We start from the raw sequence: 20,524 nt of genomic DNA on the forward strand, positions 1-20,524 counted from the left end.
CATTTGGTAACGTGCCTCTGAGTATATGGTGAGTGGTGGCAACCTGCCATCTCCAAAGATGGAGAATTACATTTTTGTATGTTTGTTGGTGTTCTTTGCTTTTCTTGTGTTACTACTGTTTCTAGAGAGAATCTAACCTAAAAATTATTTTTCTCTCATTCTAGAAATCTGTGTCACATTTATTTTTATTAATTTCAAAGCCTTTTCACTGGTCAATGTCATCTCATGGTAAAGACAGCCTTTTGTGTTTCAAACTGGAGGTTATGTTCTATTTCTATTTTGGGTGCAATGGCAGTTGAATCTGAAACTGCAGTTTGATGTAAAATCAGACTGATTACAATATCTCTTGTTTTGATGGATGAAATTATTAATTTTTGCCATTTAAAAAATATTTCTGTGTCAATTTGAATTGGAAGGATCTGGAATAGGAAATTGAAATGGGGTAATACTTACATTTTTACAGTGGCTATCCTGCCTAACCAAGAAAGCTGAAGATTGTTCCATTTTTTCATGTCTAGTTTAACAGATCTTACCAAGACATCAAAATTCATTTTCTTCAGCATTTTCCAGTTTTTAATAATAAGTACACCAAGGTACTTTATGTGTTTAGGACATAATTTAATTTTAGATAATTTGTGTAAATGTAATTGATCAGGTGGTGATACATTAATATTCAGCATCTCAGATTTTTTGTAGTTAATTTCCATTCCTGATACACCACCATAATCTGTGATTTCTTTAAGTACTGCTGGTAAAGAAGACAATGGGTTTTCTAACATTAAAGCAAAATCATCTGCAAAGAGATTTATTTGTCTTGCTGTATCATATTGTGATTTTATTGTATTCTCTGTGTTCACCGCCCAGAGAGCTATTGCTAGTCGGGTGGTATAAAAGCCTAATAAATAAATAAAATAAAATAAAATATGTTACTACTTAAGCAATGACTCTAGCTGTTGGAAAAAACAAACTTGGTCTGCCCAAGATGCATGTTTTCAGCCTACTATGCTTAAACTACTCCACTTAAGGAAAGGTGGGCATGATCAATTAAAAACATGGAGCACACCTAGAATTTTGCTAGAATATATTTCACCTCACACTGTTTTAAAGTGTGCAAACTGTCATGTCCATTGGAAACTATTCTGCAGAATAGTCAGTGCCATTATTCCACAATTGTTTTTGGGGTTTTTTTTTAAGTGTTGCAAAGTGTTGCTGTACTTCACATATTCACAGAAACAGAAACAAAAGAGAATGATTTACTATAAGAAACTTCACTAAAATTGCAAAATGAATCAAACATATTTAAAGTGACTATCTGAACTCTATCAACTGTCTTAATATTGTTGCTTCCTCCCTGCTAAAACAAGATCAGCACAAGCACATGTCTTGTTTGTGTTATTTGGGCTGATTGCAGGTGTTGCCACCACTCCCCATATGCTCAGAGGCACATGCTACCAAATTCTCCCAAGCTACACAGGAAGTGGATTGGACTGTGAAAGACCAACCCAAATTGTGTTTGCCTTTTTACAAATTTGTAGGGCAATACAATATTTCAGAGAGGAAGTCAGGTCTCCTGCTCCCCTGGTCCATTCACTATAGCTACCCAATTTCCCTGCTTTTTAAAGTTTGATAGAAACATCTGTTGGCTATAGATACATTCTTAAACTGCAAGGTTTTTTTTTTGCCTATTAGTGAATTTCTCTGCTTTTTAATCCAGGAGGTAAGAAATGGGATCCTGTGCAGTTTTGCTGAGAATGGATTGTATTTGCATGTTCATTGAGTTCATTGGGATTTACTCCTCTGCAATCATGCTTAGGATAGGTGAAACTGAGCATGGGGGGTGGATGGGAGGGTGGAGGAGGAAGGGCAGAGGGAGGAGGAGGAAGGGTGGAAGGAAGCAGGGGGGAGGGGAGGAGAAGGGCAGGTTTGATCCTTTGCATGGTTATTGAGTTCAGTAGGATTTACTCCTGTGCAGTCATGCTTAGTATAGATAAAACTGATTATCGGGGGGAGAAGAGGTAAGGAGGGCTGGAGTGGGCAGGGAAGGAAGAAGAGGGGAGGGGAGGAGGAAGGGAGAAGAGAGGGAAAGGAGGGGAAAGGCAGCCCTGTGAGTGATGCCGTTGGGAGTCATGTACTCACAGCAGTGTTACCCATGGCAGTAAGGTCAAGGGAGAGGAACCAGACAAAGAACGATCCAAGAAAGTCCTCAATGGCAGAACAGGCAGAGGATAACAATGTGTTACAACGGCTGTGAAGGCGAATGAAGGCTGCAGCAGATAAAAGACTTCCAATCATTGTGGTATCCATGCCATTGGATCAAAGCCTTTTTCTGTCAAGATTGTATGTTGATCGTCGTGCGCCGATCTTCCCACATAAAAAAAGTCATGCACAGGGATCTTCCAAGCAAACCAAACCAAAAGTCCCATGGTGATCGGTGAATGGCGACAGGGGCAGGACTGTGAAATCCGGAAGCCCCTAGTCATGGACCGGCACATGGGCGGTGGAGACAGACTCAGTTGTCCTGGCTCAAGGACCAAGCCAGTTGAGTAGTTCGGCAGCTATATCCACGACTGAGCAGTCCTACTCAGGATCCACTCTGCTCACCCTGTATAGGGAGGGGGCTAGAAAAGGTGCCCTAAACATAGTCTTCCTAATCTCTCTCCCTGACTGGATTACCGCATCCAGTGGGGTTACCACTTAGCGGTCGCAAAAGACAATTGATTTTGGGAACATGGAATATATGGACATTGCTGGACAATACAGATAGTGAACATCCTGAATGCAGGACTGCCATCATCACGAGGGAGTTGAGACGTTTTAATAATGACATAGCAGCACTCCAAGAAACTTGAAGACCAGGAGAAGGACAACTGAAGGAAGAAAAATGAGGTTATACCTTCTTTTGGAAAGGACTGCCTGAACAAGAACGACGAATACATGGAGTAGGCTTTACTATTAAAAATAATCTTGTGAAGCTCTTGTCAGAAGTTCCTATTGGCATTAATGAACGACTCTCAACTCTCTGGTTAAAACTTGCCAAAAACCAGCAGGCAACTATTCTAAGTGCTTATGCACCAACATTAGATGGTGATGAAGACATCAAGGAAAGTTTTTATAACCAGCTGGACACCATCTTATCAGAGATACCTAAGGAGGATAAAATTATCCTCTTGGGTGATTTCAATGCAAGAGTTGGGTGTGATTTCGATTTATGGCCAGAAACTACTGGAAAAGGAGTTGGCAATAGCAACCTGAATGGCATTCTACTTCTGACTAAATGTGCAGAGCATAATCCTGTTATTACAAACACACTCTTTCATCAGAAAAAGAAGTTTAAAACATCATGGAAGCACCCTCAGTCAAAACACTGGCATCTCCTGGATTATGTAATTGTCCGTGCCAGAGATTGTTGTGATGTACTCCTCACTCAGGCCATGACGAGTGCCGATGACTGCTGGACAGATCACCAATTAATTTGATCCACTATGGCCATTAATATTGTTCCTCAACGTAGGCTCCAAGGAAGAAAACCAAGGCGTGAAATGAACATCCATGCCCTTCAAGATCCTATTAAGCAAGCCTGCTTTCAAACAACTCTCAAGAAACATCTACTGACGGAACTCCCTGAAAATGTCGAGGAACACTGGATTAAACTGAAGACATCCATTATTGCAGCATGTGAACAAACTATTAGATACCAAACTAAGAAACATCAGGATTGGTTTGATGAGAATGACAGTGAGATTGAACATATCATCGACAAGAAAAGGAAAGCCTTCCAGATATGGCAGAAAGACATTAACTGTGCTGCTAAGAAAAAAATCTATGCCAGTGCAAAGGCTGAGGTCCAAAGAAGAACTAGAGAATTTAAGAATGCCTGGTGGATAAAGAAAGCTCAAGAAATCCAGCACTTTGCAGATGCTCACTATGCACAGGGCTTTTTTAATACCACAAAGGCCATCTATGGACCAACAAATTATGGTACAAATCCCTTAAGTTCAATGGACAGTAGCAAACTTCTTAAGGATAAAGCGTCTATTGCACTGCGCTGGAAAGAGCATTACCACGACCTCCTTAATGGTAACTGTGTCGTGGCTGATGAGGTCTTCTCGCAAATTCCACAACAACAAACTAGAGACGAGCTTGCAGTATCCCCTAATTTGGATGAAGTCAGTAAAGCCATCAATCAAATGAGGAACAACAAAGCTAGTGGACCAGATGGGATTCCTGCTGATGGTGGGCCTGAACTTACACAACAAATTCATAAGCTCATCAAAAAAATCTGGATGAGAGAGGAGATCCTGGAAGACTTTAGGGACGCCATAATTATCACCCTTTTTAAGAAGGGTGATAGAACAGATTACAGGAACTATCGAGGTACCTTCCTTCTTGCTACCGCAGGTAAAATCCTTGCAAGGATCCTCGGAAATTGCTTCCTGCCGATCTCAGAGGATGTCCTCCCCGAATCTCAAAATGGTTTCCGCCCTTCCTGGGGGACAGTGGACATGATCTTCACTGCACGGCGGCTTCAAGAAAAATGCCGGGAGTAGAATCGACCTTTATATATGGCGTTTATTGATCTGACTAAGGCCTTTGACACTTTGAATCGAACCGCTCTCTGGTCCATGCTTCTGAAAACTGGATGGCCTGGTAAATTTGTGAATATTTTGTGACTCCTTCATGACAACATGACAGCAACAATTTTGGACAACAATGGCTTTCGGAGCGATCTATTCAGAGATGGATCAGGCGTAAAACAGGGATACGTCATTGCTCCTACCTTATTTACTATCTTCATTGCTATGATTCTACACCTTATTGAGGGAAACTTCCTGCTGGTGTGGAAATCATATATCGAACAGATGGAAAGCTTTTTAATCTCAGTAGGCTGAAAGCAAAAAGTAAGGTAATGTCAATCTCTGTTGTGGAACTTCAATATGCCGATAATGTAGTCTGTGCACATTCAGAGAAACATCTTCAAACTATCCTAAATGTCTTTGCAGAAGCATATGGAAAGCTTGGGCTCTCACTTAATATTAAAAAAACCAAAGTGCTTCATCAACAGGTGCGAACTAGTCCCTCTATAGCACCATCAATCCGGCTTAATGGTGTGACGTTGGAGAACGTTGATCACTTCCCCTATCTTGGCAGCCATCTCTCTGTAAAAGCTGACATCGATGCTGAAATTCAACATCATCTGAACTCTGTGAGTGGCGCATTCTCTCAAATGAAGCGTAGAGTGTTTGAGAATTGTGATATTCGCAGGGAGACCAAAATGCTTATTTACAAAGCCATTGTACTACCGACCTTACTGTATGCCTGTGAAACATGGACCATTTATAAACGCCACTCCCAACTTCTCCCAACACTGCCTCTGGAAAATTCTGCAAATTACTTGGGAAGACCGATGGATTAATGTTAGCATTTTGGAAGAAGCAAGGACTACCAGTGTTGAAACAATGATCCTTCAACATCAACTTTGCTGGACCGGCCATGTTGTTTGAATGCCTGATCACCGTCTTCCAAAGCAGCTACTTTACTTAAGGATGGAAAATGGAACATTGGTGGACAGCAAAAGAGGTGTTATTAAAGCGAATCTAAAAAAATGTAACATGAACATCGACAATTGGGAAGTCTTGGCCTATGAACGTCCCAAATGGAGGTCGGCTATCAAAGGTGCTGTGGACTTTGAAGAAGCACGAATACAGGGCGAATGGGACAAATGAGGTAAGCAGAAGGCACGTCAAACAAGTCCTCATCGTGATCATCTTCCATCTGGAAACCTATGTCCTCTCTGTGGGAGGCTGTGTGGATCCAGAATTGGCCTCCACAGTCACTTTTGGACCCACTGTTAAAGACCTTATCTTGGAAGACAATCTTACTCGGCCGCGAGTGATCACCAGTGATGATGCTTATTGAGTTCAGCCGGATTTACTCCCGTGCAATCATGGTTAGGATAGGCAAAAATGACCATGGGGGGGAGGAGGAGGGAGAGGGGAGGAGGAAGGGAGGGGAGGAGGAAGGGAGGGGAGAGGGGAGCGGAAGGAGGGAGGACAGGATTGGAAGGGGAGGGGGAGGAGTGAAGGAAGGGGATGGGAAAGAGCAAAGGGGAGGAGGAGGAGGGGAGGGCAGGTTTGATAATTTGCATGATTATTGAGTTCAGTGGGATTTACTCCCATGCAATCATGCTTAAGATAGGTAAAACTGACCTGGGAGAGGGACACGGAGGGGAGGAGGGGGACAGGAAGGGGAAAGGGAAGGAGGAAGGCAGAGGGGAGGGGAAGAGATTGGGTGGGTGGGCACTGGGCAGAGAGGAAGCCCCTTCTCCAAAAGGAAAACATTGTGAACATTATCATTGCTTTTCAGGGTTTTCCCCACCTTTTTATTCTACAGCAGGCATATGTAGTCTCCCACCCAAATTTAAACCAAAGCTTTCTCTGGCCACATCTACACCAGACCTTTATTTCAATTTAGACAGTCATGGCTTCCCCCAAAGAATCCTGGGAAATGTAGTTAGTGAAGGGTGCTGAGGGTTGCTAGGAAATGCCCTGTTCTCCACAGAACTTCAATCAGAGCGGCTGACTGTTAAACTACTCTGGCCACTGGAGCTCTGTCAGTGGAATAGGATTCTCCTCTCAGCACCCTTCACAAACTACACTTTCCAGGATTCTTTGGGGAAAGCCATGACTGTCTCAAGTGAAATAAAGGTCTCATGTGGGTGTGGCCCCTGATTAGGCAAGCCCATCAGCTGTGAGTCTGGCTTTTAGAACACTGACAGTTGGTTCTTATTGAGCATGCCTGGGCTTATCATTGAGTTCCATGCTAAATTTCTTAAATTAATTAAAAATCAGCCAGGCATTTTTTAAACTTTTAAACCACAGAAGATGAAGGTCAGAGTATGTGGGAAGGACAGTAATAGGATTACAGGTACTCTGTGAACGTGGCTGATTTTTAATGAATTTCAACAGATTATGAGAACTCTGAGAGAAAAAAGTCCAAAAGTGGTCTGGTTTCTCTCTCTCTCTTTTTACACTTTGAACTCTCAATTTTCTCTGACTGTGTTGTGTATTGCCATGAAAACTTAGAGGGTTGTTAAGCAAGCATTTCTGAATTCAGGACTATAAGTTTTGTAAGGTTTTGTTTTGAAATGAGCTTATGGGAAACATCAGAATGGCATGTGGGATATTTTTGATTTAACATTGCGGAATGCAAAAAATCCATGCTGGCTATAGTATATAGCCACTCTCGTGGCTACCTAATGATTGCTGCTTGTCATAGGAAGGAGTACGTTTTTTATAGTTTGCACTAAAACTGATTTTCCACTGCCTTCAGGAATGGCTCTGATAGTCTGTCTCAACATTTCCTTACATCTGCATCTTCCAGTAGGAACAAGATGCCCAATCCTAAGGAGACCACCTCAAGTGACAGCAATGACTCTCAGAACAAAGACTGTAATCCTAGAAAAGTAAGGGACCATGAAGACAGCCACAGTGGAGACTTGCCCAACCTCTGCACACCTGACAGCCTACCTTGTACGTCCAATTCTGATTGCTGGAAAAACAGGTGTCATTTATACTTAGAACAAAATGGATGGTATCTTGAAGCGTATCCGTCCAGAACTATTAAAGCAAAATAGTAATTGTTGTGCCTCTTTGGTGGCCTCTCTCTTTTTGCTTATAAATTGGGTAAAATTCCTTCGTGGCTGAAAGGCATTATAATACCAATTCATAATAAAGGACCCAGAGAGGACCCCAATAATTACTGTCCTATATATTTACTATCCATCATAGGAAAAGTTCATGCCAATTTCTATGCAACAAATGTAAAAGTTGGATTAGTCACCATAAAGGTTGTTGTTTCTTAGAACAAAATAGTACATCTCAGGAAAAAATGTGGTTTTACAAGGTGATTGTTGGAAAGATCTGAAAGTGCTTCTGACAAAGATAAATCATAAAAATGGGGTGTAGCAAAGAGTTTAGGCTAATGTGATGACATGAAGTCCTTGAGGCTGTGACTTGTTTATTTTTCATACATTTTTTAAAAAAGTGTGTTGAAAACCAAAGTTCAGAACATGCATTAGAACAGAGGTTCCCAAACTGTGGTCTGTGGACCACTAGCGGTCCGTGAGTTTCATTCACATGGTCCACGGCATGTCCACATTAAATATTCCTATTTTTAAATTGTATCTTATTGCTTTTTTTATTTCTTATATTGTATTTTATTGTATTACAATTTGAATTATGTGGAATGCAAATTGTAATACAATAAAATATAATAAAAGAAGCAATATAACTACAATTAAAAAGCATACACACCTAGCACAGCATATTACAATTGCTACAACAGGCAAAAAAGTCATTCAGTGTTCCCACCAAGCAATTTTCAAGTGGTCTGTGGGGGGGGGAGTTTGTGAACCTTTGCATTAGAAGAACTATAACTATTTTTGTGATTATTTTCCACATTTTCATTAAGTGAAATCACATTATGGTATAAAATGAGGGACTGGGGATGGATGAGTTTTATATAAAAAATTGACAATTTGGCATCTGAACAAGATGCCTTATACCAAGTTGGATCATTGGTCCTTGTAGCTCGGTGTACTGTCTACTCTTACTGGCTGCAATTTGCGAGGGTTCTCTGGCAGGGGTCTTTCTGGTCCTTGCTACATGATATTTTGTTTTACTGGAAATACTAGAAACCAAATGTGGAATCTTATATTGCTCTCAGCCTTTTAGCCTCCCTAGGCTATTGGTCCTTCTAGCCAAGTACTAGTAAGTGGCAGGAAATCTCAGGCAAATGTATTTTTGCCATCCATTTGGTAATGTCACATTCCCTTTTGTAAGTTTCATGACAATGATGTTGGGAATATCCTGCATTTGTTTTTAAAAACACATAGGGTAGCAAATGGAATGTTTCAACTCGGGCCTCCAGAACTTATGACCTACCAAGTCAAACACAGACAAGCAGTGAACTGATAAATGTCTTGTTTTTATGACTTTATACTTGCCTAGAACTGCAAAAACAGAGCAGTGTGTATCAAAAATTCATGGTTGGTAGGCTATGATTGGCTTGGTATGTTACAAACAGTGCCTGTTTTTTTCATTAATTCAGTGTAAGGTAAAGAGTTGCATTTTTCCTTCCTTATATGAATATTTGTTTCACCTTAGGTGTGTAAACTAATTGTCATTCTATTCTATTTTTATGCAGCCAGCCCTCCCCAAAACCTTTCTGTGACAGAACTCATGGAAACAGCCAATGAAGTCTCAAAAATGACTATAGCACATGAAATTGTAGTAAACCATGACTTCAAATTGCAAGAGGTGAATTTCTCACCAGACAGGTAGGTTTTATTCCAAAACAGTTTCCTGTTAACTCATTACAAGGATATTGCTGGTAAATAATAAGAAATATTGATGGCTCTAATTCTTTTACCGGTTTTTGATGTGTAAAAAGAAAGCCAAAATATTTGTTTTAACTGACTGTTGCACTTTTCTAGAGCATGTGCATGTTTTCTCAGAAGTAAATCTAACAAACCTTTCTTTTTCCTTATTTCAGAGAGTAACCTTGGCTCATAATTTCACATGCCTTAATGACCAAGCAACATACAAACCTATTCCTACCATATTGTGGTGTTTTAGGGAGAGATAATGGAATCAGGTGCAGATTTAGTTCTAAACACAAGACATTTTCCTGAAATACAATGAAATACACATAACCACATAAGTAGAGCCTGCTGATTAGGCCAGTGGCCCATCAAGTTCAGTGTCTTGTTTTCACAATGGCCAGTCAGGTACCTACGCATTCTCTTTACTTGTGATTCCCAGCAACTGACATTCAGAGGCCTATTATCTCTGACAGTGGAGACAGAACATAGCCACTATGGCTAGAAGCCGTTTATAGCCTTATCCTCCATGAATTTGTTATCTCCCTTTAAAACCATCCAAGTTGGTGGCCATCACTACTTGTGGGAGTGAATTCCATAGTTTAACTATTGCTATGTGAAGTACTTTTTTTGCTTGTCCTGAATCTTCCAACATTCAGCTTTGTTGGATGTCCCTGAGTTCTAGTGTTATGAGAGAGGGAGCAAAACTTTTCTCTGTCCACTTTCTCCATACCATGCATAATGTCATCTCTAACTCACCTTTCCTCTAAATTAAAAATCCTGAAACTTTTCCTCATAGGGGAGTTTCTCCATCCCCTTGATCACTTTGGTTTCTGAATCTTTTCCAGTCTACAATACCCTTTTTGAGGTGAGGCAACCAGAACTGTGTACAATATTTTAAGTATGATTGCACCATAAATTTGTATAATGGTTTATAACATATTTGATATTGGCAATTTTATTTTCAATTTTTTAAAAATGATCCATAGCATGGAATTCACATTTTTGACAGCTGACACACACTGGGTTGATGTCTTCATTGAGCTATCTGCTAGAACCCCAGAGTCTTGGTCCTGGTCACTCAGTGCCAGTTCAGACTGTCAAGAACTCGCAAGTTTCCTCTGGGGTCAGCTCCCAGGGCAATTGATTCCGGCCTGGCACAACCCATGCCTTCTTTACTAGGGTTGAGTTAAACCAAAACCAACCCTGCTAGGTAGGTAGACTGCCCCCCCTTAAAACTTGTCACCTACTCTGGGTCAGGAGGAAACCCAAAGTGCCAGACCTGCCAGGGATTCCAAAAGAAAAGAGCTAAGAATGCACTCCTTGTCTTGGAGCCTTAAGGCAAAATATCAATCTATACAGTAGTCTGTGGTTAATTTAGGCCAGGGTACTGGATTCAGAGCCAATTTCCCCTTGAAATGAACACACACTGGTAAATAAGTAGTAGTTTTATTAAAATAAAACATAAGCGCAAAAATAGAGCAGTAAAATAATGTTAAACCAAACACCGCTAGGGTTTGGTAAAATACAAAAGGCAGAGAGAGTTCAAGTCACAGATAAAAATAACAAAGCTGTCTAGCCTAATCTATACTCACACAATATAAGTAAACCAGCAGAATAACTTCATGTTTCCACATCTCTTCAGAGATGTATAGCCTGGATAGCAGATGGAAGATGGAACCCCAACATCAGGTAGCACCAAGGAACATTGGGGAACAAAGATCTAAGCTCTTGGTTCTATTCTTATGGGGAAAAGCCCAGCAACAGCCAGGAATTAATTAGCGAATCGGGGCTTTCACGCCTAACGGTCACGCGCTCTCTAACCTTCCCAGGCCTATAGCCTTGATGTACAAGTCTCGGCTGATAAGCAAGTGTTCTTGCTTACTGCTTAATTAACTGAGTTCAGCTGTGAGAAGTGACAGTCTCATGGCCTCTCAGAGGCCCTAATTCAGGCTAGATGTTTTCCCCACAATTCCTTGCCACTGAACTATTCTCTCATGGATAACAGAGGTCTCCAAGTAGGTAGTGTAGCTCCCCCTACAGCTCAGAGACAGGAAACACTTCAGCAAATACTTTTGCTCCTCCCCTCTTGCTGAGGCTTAGTTCGTTTCCTGTCTCAGCTCGGAGTACATCCTATTTGATTTCTCTATTCTCTGTGCTGAGGACTGTATGGTCCACCTTTTTCCTATTTTATGCCTCTCTGTCCTTCCCTCATATCTTTCTTTGGTTATTCATAAAAAAACTCTCCTGTTTAAAGTTTTCCCCCTTTCTTCACTAACAATGGAAGGCTGTCTGTTTTTTACATTTCCCTTCCCATCCCTCCCCTCATAATTACTTACCTTTAAAAAAAGAAACCTGTCTGTTTATCATCTCCTGAATCTCCGCTTTCTATTTGATCATGGATAAAGCTAAGGAACAAGCTAAGGCACAATCATCAAAGAAAAAAAACATCTTAAGAAACCTGGGCAGTACACGATGGTAGCCATTAACAGTGTTACATAAATTTGTATAAATGTTAGCTGAGATTATCAACAGTCTGAGGTGCATGTGTGACAGTGTGTGTATTTACCCGAGTAGCAGGTTTTACCCTGCATTTAGATCACTGAGACTTAAGACTTAATAAAATAAGGAAAGCTATTTGATTTATAGAAATACATAGTAGATAGGAAAGACATACCTAGTTCTAACTAACTAAGTTGGAGGCGCAACGCCCAAGTTGTGGAATTGCCCTCATGGCTCAGGAGGGGAGAGAGCAGAGACAAAGGTGTCTCCTCTCTCTCAGACAGTCGAAGACCTCCACCATCCGCTGCATTGCACGTTGCTTCCCTGTCAGAGGGATGGCAGCCACAATCTCCAGATAGCAGCCATACCTTTCCCCAAATAAGACTGGGGCTTGGAGCTGCTGTCTTCAGATGAGGAAGAGGCAGTGTCTTTGCGCGGAGTCAGCAGATTCAAACTGTGGAGCAGGAGGCCTAATGGGCCGCAACGGAGTGCCCCCCCTTCAGACTTAGGGTAGGAGCAGCTGTCAGCAGTACAGCTGCAACAACAGCCACTCCAGGTCCTGTTGTCTGCTCTTTTCCCCCCTGCAGTGCTCCAACAACTGAAGGGCTCTATGATTGGTGATTTGGCTTCTGAATTGGCAAAGGGAGGGGCACCAAAGCGATCCCTACCTCCTCCACGGGGCGCTATGGACATAGATCCCTGGCAGTTAAAGAGACACTCAAGGGAGCAGCAGCAAGACATTTTGTCATCCCCTAGCCCTTTCACGGCTGCTAGAGGGCATAGTTTGATGGTAGGAGCTAGGCAGCAGTTGTCTGCTGAGTGCGACTCACATCTTGAGACTGAAGGGGAGAACATGTTACAAGAAGGGGAATGGAGTGATGGTTTGGGTCTAGATGAATTTCAACAAGAATATTCATAGATGTATATTACCCTCCTTTGTTTTCCAAAGTAGTAAGTGCTCTGGATTTATCTCCAACCCAGCAAGAGCAGCAGCAGGAACCAGCCTCCAAAAGTGCCTTTGTTCTACCTGTTCCAAAACGTCAAGTAGATGTATTCCATTACCAGCTCCATTTAAGGACGTTATGAAATCAGAGTGGGATTTACCACTTCAGTACAGAAAGGGTGTTGATTATGCAAATAAGTTTTATGTTCTAGATCAGCCTTTCCCAACTAGTGGGCCACCAGATGTTGTTGGGCCACAATTCCCACCTTTCCTGACCATTGGCAATGCTGGCTGAGGCCGATGGGAGTTGTGGTCCAGCAACACCTGGTGGCCCACTAGTTGGGAAAGGCTGTTCTAGATGCTGATGTCATGGAGCAACTCGGGACTCCAGCAGTGGATGGCCTGGTTTCTGCTCTACTTTCCTGTGCGCTTTTGCCCAAGGATAGAGATGCGCAGCTGAAAGATTCAAATGAGAGAAAGGTCAGATATAGCCCTGAAACGCTCTCATGATGCTAATGCTCTGTCAATACGTGCTTCTGTTGCAGCTTCTGTATTTGCTAGGGCAGCATTGCTGTGGGTGGAAGATCTGTTAGATAATGCTAATCAGGATCTGACTAGAGCTAGGAAAACTCTGCTGAAAGTTTCCAGATTCTTGACATATATAGCGGACACAACTATGGACTCAACTCAGTTTTCCTGCAGGGCTATGGCAGTGGCAGTAGTCGCTCGGAGGAACCTCTGGTTGAACCATTGGGAGGTGGATGCTTCCTCACATGCTAATCTAGCTTCGGTCCCCTTTTCTGGATAAAAGTTGTTTGATGAGGTGGCGCTAAAGGACGTCCTGGTAGAGACTAAGGACAAAAAGAAGATGATGCTGTTGCAAAGATGAGAAGATAGACGTTCATACAGGTGACCTTTTATCTCCTATCAGTCCTATGAATCATTTCCTGGCTTCAGACTTGCAGGATAAGGTAGGGACTTCAGAAGTGGCTGTCCCTCTTGGAATAGACTGAGGTTCCAGCAGAAGCCCCAACAAGCTCCTTTCTTCAGGAATTCTTACAGTCGGGAGGCAGGGACACCAGAACCAATGGCGATTCTGACTCAATTGCACTGCCACCAGTGGAGGGAAGACTCAGCAAGTTCTTCCATCCGTGGCAGGATATCACTCAGGACAGGTGGGCACTCAAGATTGTCAGGGAGGGATACAAGATAGAGTTGATGGAGTATCCACCTGCCAGGTTTCTTCCTTCACCTATTTCCAGGTCCAGCGTGAAGATGCAAGCGGTCTTAAACAAGATTTGTCACTTATTAGACATCTCTGCGATTGAGGAAGTGCTTTCTGAGGAGTTTTTCTCAGGGCTCTAAGTCTTCTTGGTAGGAAAGAAGGACAGCACGTGGTAATCTATCTCAAGTTCCTCAACCAATTTGTTACCCAATGGAAATTCAGGATGGAGACCCTTTCATCCATAAGGGAGGCCCTTCAGCCCCAGGACTTCCTAGCATCAGTGGACTTGAAAGAGGCCTATCTGCATGTCCCAATATTCCCAGCACACAGGCGGCTGTTAACGTTTTTATTACAACGGGGGCCATTATCAATTCAAAGCCCTACCTTTGGGCCTGGCCTCAGTGCCGAGAGTTTTTATCAAAGTAATGGTGACATTGGTGGCCAGTCTTCGGGTGCAAGGTGCCATAACTCCCAAAGTGCCATGACTCCTTTCTTCAATGTTTGATGGTCAGTTGACCTCATTCCTAACACACTGTGTTTCTATTAAGTTTGTTGTGTGGTTGAGTGTTCTCTTGTCTATGTGCCATGCTTTCATCCTTGAGTTTTCTGTTGTGGCTGGCTTCTGGAGCTTTTCCAAGAAATGAACTGAGCCTCAGCAAGAGGGGAGGAGCAAAAGAATTTGCTGAAGCATTTCCTGTCTCTGAACTGTATGGGGAGCTACACTACCCACTTGGAGACCTCTTGTCATCCAAGAAGAAACACCGTTTACAGTGTTCCTTTTAGCGGACACCTTTTCAGACCAAGTGTTCTTGACACAGACCTCTTGAGCATATATCTGAAATTACGAGTTTTTGCCCAATGTGCATCACTTCTTCTTTACATTGAATTGCATTTGCTATATAAAGTCAGAGCACCCTAGCGAGGGAGCCTGCTCCACGAGTTAGAGGGAGCCCCAGCTGATGAAGTGTCAAGGCCCCAGCTGACAAAGCGTCAAGGCGAGTTAAGCAACAGAGCGAAAAGAGGGTAAGTAGCTCCCATTTATTCCATTATTTAATTGAAGTAAAACAGCTCAGAGCAATAAGTAATAAGGGCAGCCCAAGGTCACCCTGAGCTAGGAGCCAAATTCTGAAAGAACCTATATCTTAGGAGACAGATCCTAGGAGAAGGAAGCCTATAGAAAGCTAGTTTTCAACACCACCCTAGCAGGAAAGCTTCAGGGGACACTGTAAACAAGGCTAAATTCCAGTCGGAGAGAAGGGGAAAAAGGAAACTCCACCGATACATACAGGGAGAGAGTCAGCTCAGTCCTTGCTAAAAAGGGCAGCTTTAGCCCTCCTGAAACACAACCACAAGCTCTGTTTCCCTAGGTTAAAGAAAGGTCAGGCTGTTCTAGGTGGGAAAACAACAAACAAAAAAGACTTTCCTGGAAGTCGCAGCCCCTTGCTTACATTAAAAGCAGCCAAAAGCTTAAACAGCCCCTCCCCTCTCTCAGGAAGGAAGCCTGCCTTCCTGCCTTCAAAGGAAGGAAGCCTGAGATAATCCTAAAGAGTTAAGCCCCAGCTGATAGTTGAGCCATCAGCCTCAAGTAACACATCATTGGCTGGCAGCAGTAGCTGGGAGGAATCAGCCACACATATAAAGTCAGAGCACCCTAGCGAGGGAGCCTGCTCCACGAGCTAGAGGGAGCCCCAGCTGACGGAGCGTCAAGAGCCCAGCTGACGGAGCGTCAAGAGCCCAGCTGACGGAGCGTCAAGAGCCCAGCTGACGGAGCGTCAAGAGCCCAGCTGACGGAGCGTCAAGAGCCCAGCTGACGGAGCGTCAAGAGCCCAGCTGACGGAGCGTCAAGAGCCCAGCTGACGGAGCGTCAAGAGCCCAGCTGACTGAGCGTCAAGAGCCCAGCTGACTGAGCGTCAAGAGCCCAGCTGACTGAGCGTCAAGAGCCCAGCTGACTGAGCGTCAAGAGCCCAGCTGACTGAGCGTCAAGAGCCCAGCTGACTGAGCGTCAAGAGCCCAGCTGACTGAGCGTCAAGAGCCCAGCTGACTGAGCGTCAAGAGCCCAGCTGACTGAGCGTCAAGAGCCCAGCTGACTGAGCGTCAAGAGCCCAGCTGACTGAGCGTCAAGAGCCCAGCTGACTGAGCGTCAAGAGCCCAGCTGACTGAGCGTCAAGAGCCCAGCTGACTGAGCGTCAAGAGCCCAGCTGACTGAGCGTCAAGAGCCCAGCTGACTGAGCGTCAAGAGCCCAGCTGACTGAGCGTCAAGAGCCCAGCTGACTGAGCGTCAAGAGCCCAGCTGACTGAGCGTCAAGAGCCCAGCTGACTGAGCGTCAAGAGCCCAGCTGACTGAGCGTCAAGAGCCCAGCTGACTGAGCGTCAAGAGCCCAGCTGACTGAGCGTCAAGAGCCCAGCTGACTGAGCGTCAAGAGCCCAGCTGACTGAGCGTCAAGAGCCCAGCTGACTGAGCGTCAAGAGCCCAGCTGACTGAGCGTCAAGAGCCCAGCTGACTGAGCGTCAAGAGCCCAGCTGACAGAGCGTCAAGAGCCCAGCTGACTGAGCGTCAAGAGCCCAGCTGACAGAGCGTCAAGAGCCCAGCTGACAGAGCGTCAAGAGCCCAGCTGACAGAGCGTCAAGAGCCCAGCTGACAGAGCGTCAAGAGCCCAGCTGACAGAGCGTCAAGAGCCCAGCTGACAGAGCGTCAAGAGCCCAGCTGACAGAGCGTCAAGAGCCCAGCTGACAGAGCGTCAAGAGCCCAGCTGACAGAGCGTCAAGAGCCCAGCTGACAGAGCGTCAAGAGCCCAGCTGACAGAGCGTCAAGAGCCCAGCTGACAGAGCGTCAAGAGCCCAGCTGACAGAGCGTCAAGGCGAGTTAAGCAGCAGAGCGAGTTCGGCAGCAGGGCGAGGAGGCCAGGGCCCCCCACTCCGCCCGTCTGTTCCCTAACCTCAACTAAACCGCAGTCTCCAACCCATTGACGTAATAAACCTTAAACAAAACTATGCAGGTAAGAAGTCAGCAGGGGTGTGGGGGCTTTCCAGTGTTTTGCACTGCAGCATGTATGACTATCTGCCTGTTGGACAGAAGTCGTGGGTGTGCTCTCGGTGCAATGAGCTCCTGGCTCTCCGGGAACAACTTCATTTCTTTGAGACCAAGGTAGCAGACCTGGAAAAGCAGAGAGAGGCAGAGACGTGTGTGGAGGAGGCCTTCAGGGACATTATAGCTGTGTCCCACTCCAGCGATGATAGCTCTCCTGCTATCCTGGAGAACGATGGTCTCGGGGAAGGAGAGCATCCAGCTGAGGAAGAGGGAAACGATCCCTTAGAAGGGACCCATTCCTTGGGGGATGAGCAGCTATCCTCTCGTGCAGAGGATATATCTCCAGGGGGTGGACGGATCCTTGTAGTGGGTGATTCGATCATTAGGAACATAGACAGTGGGGTGTGTGATGGGCGTGTAGACCGCAAGGTGTTTTGCCTGCCTGGTGCGAAGGTTGCGGATATCGCCCGTCGTTTAGATAGTTTGGTAGACAGTGCTGGGGAGGAGTCAGTGGTCGTGGTGCACGTTGGCACCAACGACATGGGGAAATGCAGCCGTGAGTTCCTGGAAGCAAAATTTAGGTTGCTAGGTAGGATGCTGAAAGCCAGGACCTCCAAGGTGGCTTTCTCTGAAATGCTACCTGTTCCACGCACAGGACCAGCCAGACAGGCCCAGCTTTGCAGTCTCAATGCGTGGATGAGACGATGGTGTCGGGTGGAAGGGTTTGGATTTGTTAGGCACTGGGGAACATTTTGGGACAAGCCGGGCCTGTACAAAAGGGACGGGCTCCACTTGAACCAGAATGGAACCAGACTGCTGGCACTTAAAATTAAAAAGGTAGCAGAGCAGCGTTTAAACTGACTGAGGGGGGAAACCTGACAGGAGCTGAGGAAGGTCCGGTTCGGAATAAACCTCCCCCCTGGGATAAAGACCAAAGAAATGATGAAATTTTAAAAGGGGTAGGCCTAGAAGTAGGCATTGTGAGAGCAGGGGCACAGGATATATGAGAGCAGGGGCACAGGATATAAATTCAGAAGAGCAAAATTACCACAGGCCAAACCACAAGTGCCAAAGACACTTGAAGAGAGACACTGCTTACAAGTGCCTGTACGCTAATGCTAGGAGCCTCCGAACCAAGATGGGAGAACTGGAGTGCTTGGTCTTAGAGGAGAGCATTGATATAGTGAGCATAATGGAGACCTGGTGGAATGGAGAAAACCAGTGGGATACGGTTATCCCTGGATATAAACTATATCGGAAGGACAGGGAAGGACGTATTGGTGGCGGAGTCGCTCTATACGTGAAAGAAGGCATTGAATCCAGCAAGCTCGAAACCCCAAAAGAGGCGGACTCCTCCACAGAATTGTTGTGGGTGGTGATACCATGCCCCAGGAGGGACTTAATACTGGGAACGATCTATCGTCCCCCTGATCAAAATGCTCAGGGAGACTTTGAGATGAGATATAAATTGAGGAAGCATCCAAACTAGGAAATGTGGTAGTAATGGGTGACTTCAACTACCCGGACATAGACTGGCCGCATATATGTTCCAGTCATGACAAAGAAGCAAAGTTTCTAGATATTCTAAATGACTGTTCCCTAGACCAGTTGGTCATGGAACCGACCAGAGGGACGGCAACCCTGGACTTAATCCTCAGTGGGGACCGGGACCTGGTGCGAGATGTAAGTGTTGTCAAACCGATTGGGAGCAGTGACCACAGTGCTATTAAATTAAACATACATGTAAATGGCCAATTGCCAAGAAAATCCAATACGGTCACATTTGACTTCAAAAGAGGAAACTTCACAAAAATGAGGGGATTGGTAAAAAGAAAGCTGAAAAACAAAGTCTAGAGGGTCACATCACTCGAAAATGCTTGGAAGTTGTTTAAAAACACTATATTAGAAGCTCAACTGGAGTGCATACCGCAGATCAGAAAAGGTACCGCCAGGGCCAAGAAGATGCCAGCATGGTTAACGAGCAAAGTCAAGGAAGCTCTTAGAGGCAAAAAGTCTTCCTTCAGAAAATGGAAGTCTTGTCCGAATGAAGAAAATAAAAAGGAACACAAACTGTGGCAAAAGAAATGCAAGAAGACAATAAGGGATGCTAAAAAAGAATTTGAGGAGCACATTGCTAAGAACATAAAAACCAACAATAAAAAATTCTATCAATACATTCAAAGCAGGAGACCATCTAGGGAGGTGATTGGACCCTTGGATGATAAGGGAGTCAAAGGTGTACTAAAGAACGATAAGGAGATTGCAAAGAAGCTAAATGAATTCTTTGCATCTGTCTTCACAGTGGAAGATATAGGGCAGATCCCTGAACCTAAACTAACATTTGCAGGAAGGGATTCTGAGGAACTGAGACAAATAGTGGTAACGAGAGAGGAAGTTCTAAGCTTAATGGACAATATAAAAACTGACAAATCACCGGGCCCGGATGGCATCCACCCGAGAGTTCTCAAAGAACTCAGATGTGAAATTGCTGATCTGCTAACTAAAATATGTAACTTGTCCCTCGGGTCCTCCTCCGTGCCTGAGGACTGGAAAGTGGCAAATGTAACGCCAATCTTCAAAAAGGGATCCAGAGGGGATCCCGGAAATTACAGGCCAGTTAGCTTAACTTCTGTCCCTGGAAAACTGGTAGAAAGTATGATTAAAGCTAGATTAACTAAGCACATAGAAGAACAAGCCTTGCTGAAGCAGAGCCAGCATGGCTTCTGCAAGGGAAAGTCCTGTCTCAGTAACCTATTAGAATTCTTTGAGAGTGTCAACAAGCATATAGATAGAGGTGATCCAGTGGACATAGTGTACTTAGACTTTCAAAAAGTGTTTGACAAGGTACCTCACCAAAGACTTCTGAGGAAGCTTAGCAGTCATGGAATAAGAGGAGAGGTCCTCTTGTGGATAAGGAATTGGTTGAGAAGCAGAAAGCAGAGAGTAGGAATAAACGGACAGTTTTCCCAATGGACGGCTGTAGAAAGTGGAGTCCCTCAAGGATCGGTATTGGGACCTGTACTTTTCAACTTGTTCATTAATGACCTAGAATTAGGAGTGAGCAGTGAAGTGGCCAAGTTTGCTGACGACACTAAATTGTTCAGGGTTGTTAAAACAAAAAGGGATTGCGAAGAGCTCCAAAAAGACCTCTCCAAACTGAGTGAATGGGCGGGAAAATGGCAAATGCAACTCAATATAAACAAGTGTAAAATTATGCATATTGGAGCAAAAAATCTTAATTTCACATAACGCTCATGGGGTCTGAACTGGCGGTGACCGACCAGGAGAGAGACCTCGGGGTTGTAGTGGACAGCACGATGAAAATGTCGACCCAGTGTGCGGCAGCTGTGAAAAAGGCAAATTCCATACTAGGGATAATTAGGAAAGGTATTGAAAATAAAACAGCCGATATCATAATGCCGTTGTATAAATCTATGGTGCGGCCGC

General features: G+C 44.3%; 1 protein-coding gene across 10 annotated transcripts in view; it reads left to right on the top strand.

Annotated features, from left to right (window-relative positions):
• The window catches only part of TCP11 (t-complex 11), a 54,938-nt gene that overhangs the window by 3,037 nt on the left and 31,377 nt on the right, over positions 1-20,524 (top strand). For 5 of the 10 annotated variants that reach the window (XM_061632356.1, XM_061632361.1, XM_061632360.1 and 2 more), the window contains exons 2-3: positions 7,381-7,529; positions 9,205-9,337. In XM_061632356.1, coding sequence (XP_061488340.1) covers positions 7,381-7,529; positions 9,205-9,337 — 282 coding nt within the window. The other 5 variants (XM_061632357.1, XM_061632365.1, XM_061632363.1 and 2 more) reach the window with 5 other exon arrangements.

This window comes from Rhineura floridana, chromosome 6 (assembly GCF_030035675.1).
Source record: "Rhineura floridana isolate rRhiFlo1 chromosome 6, rRhiFlo1.hap2, whole genome shotgun sequence".
NCBI lineage: Eukaryota > Metazoa > Chordata > Lepidosauria > Squamata > Rhineuridae > Rhineura > Rhineura floridana.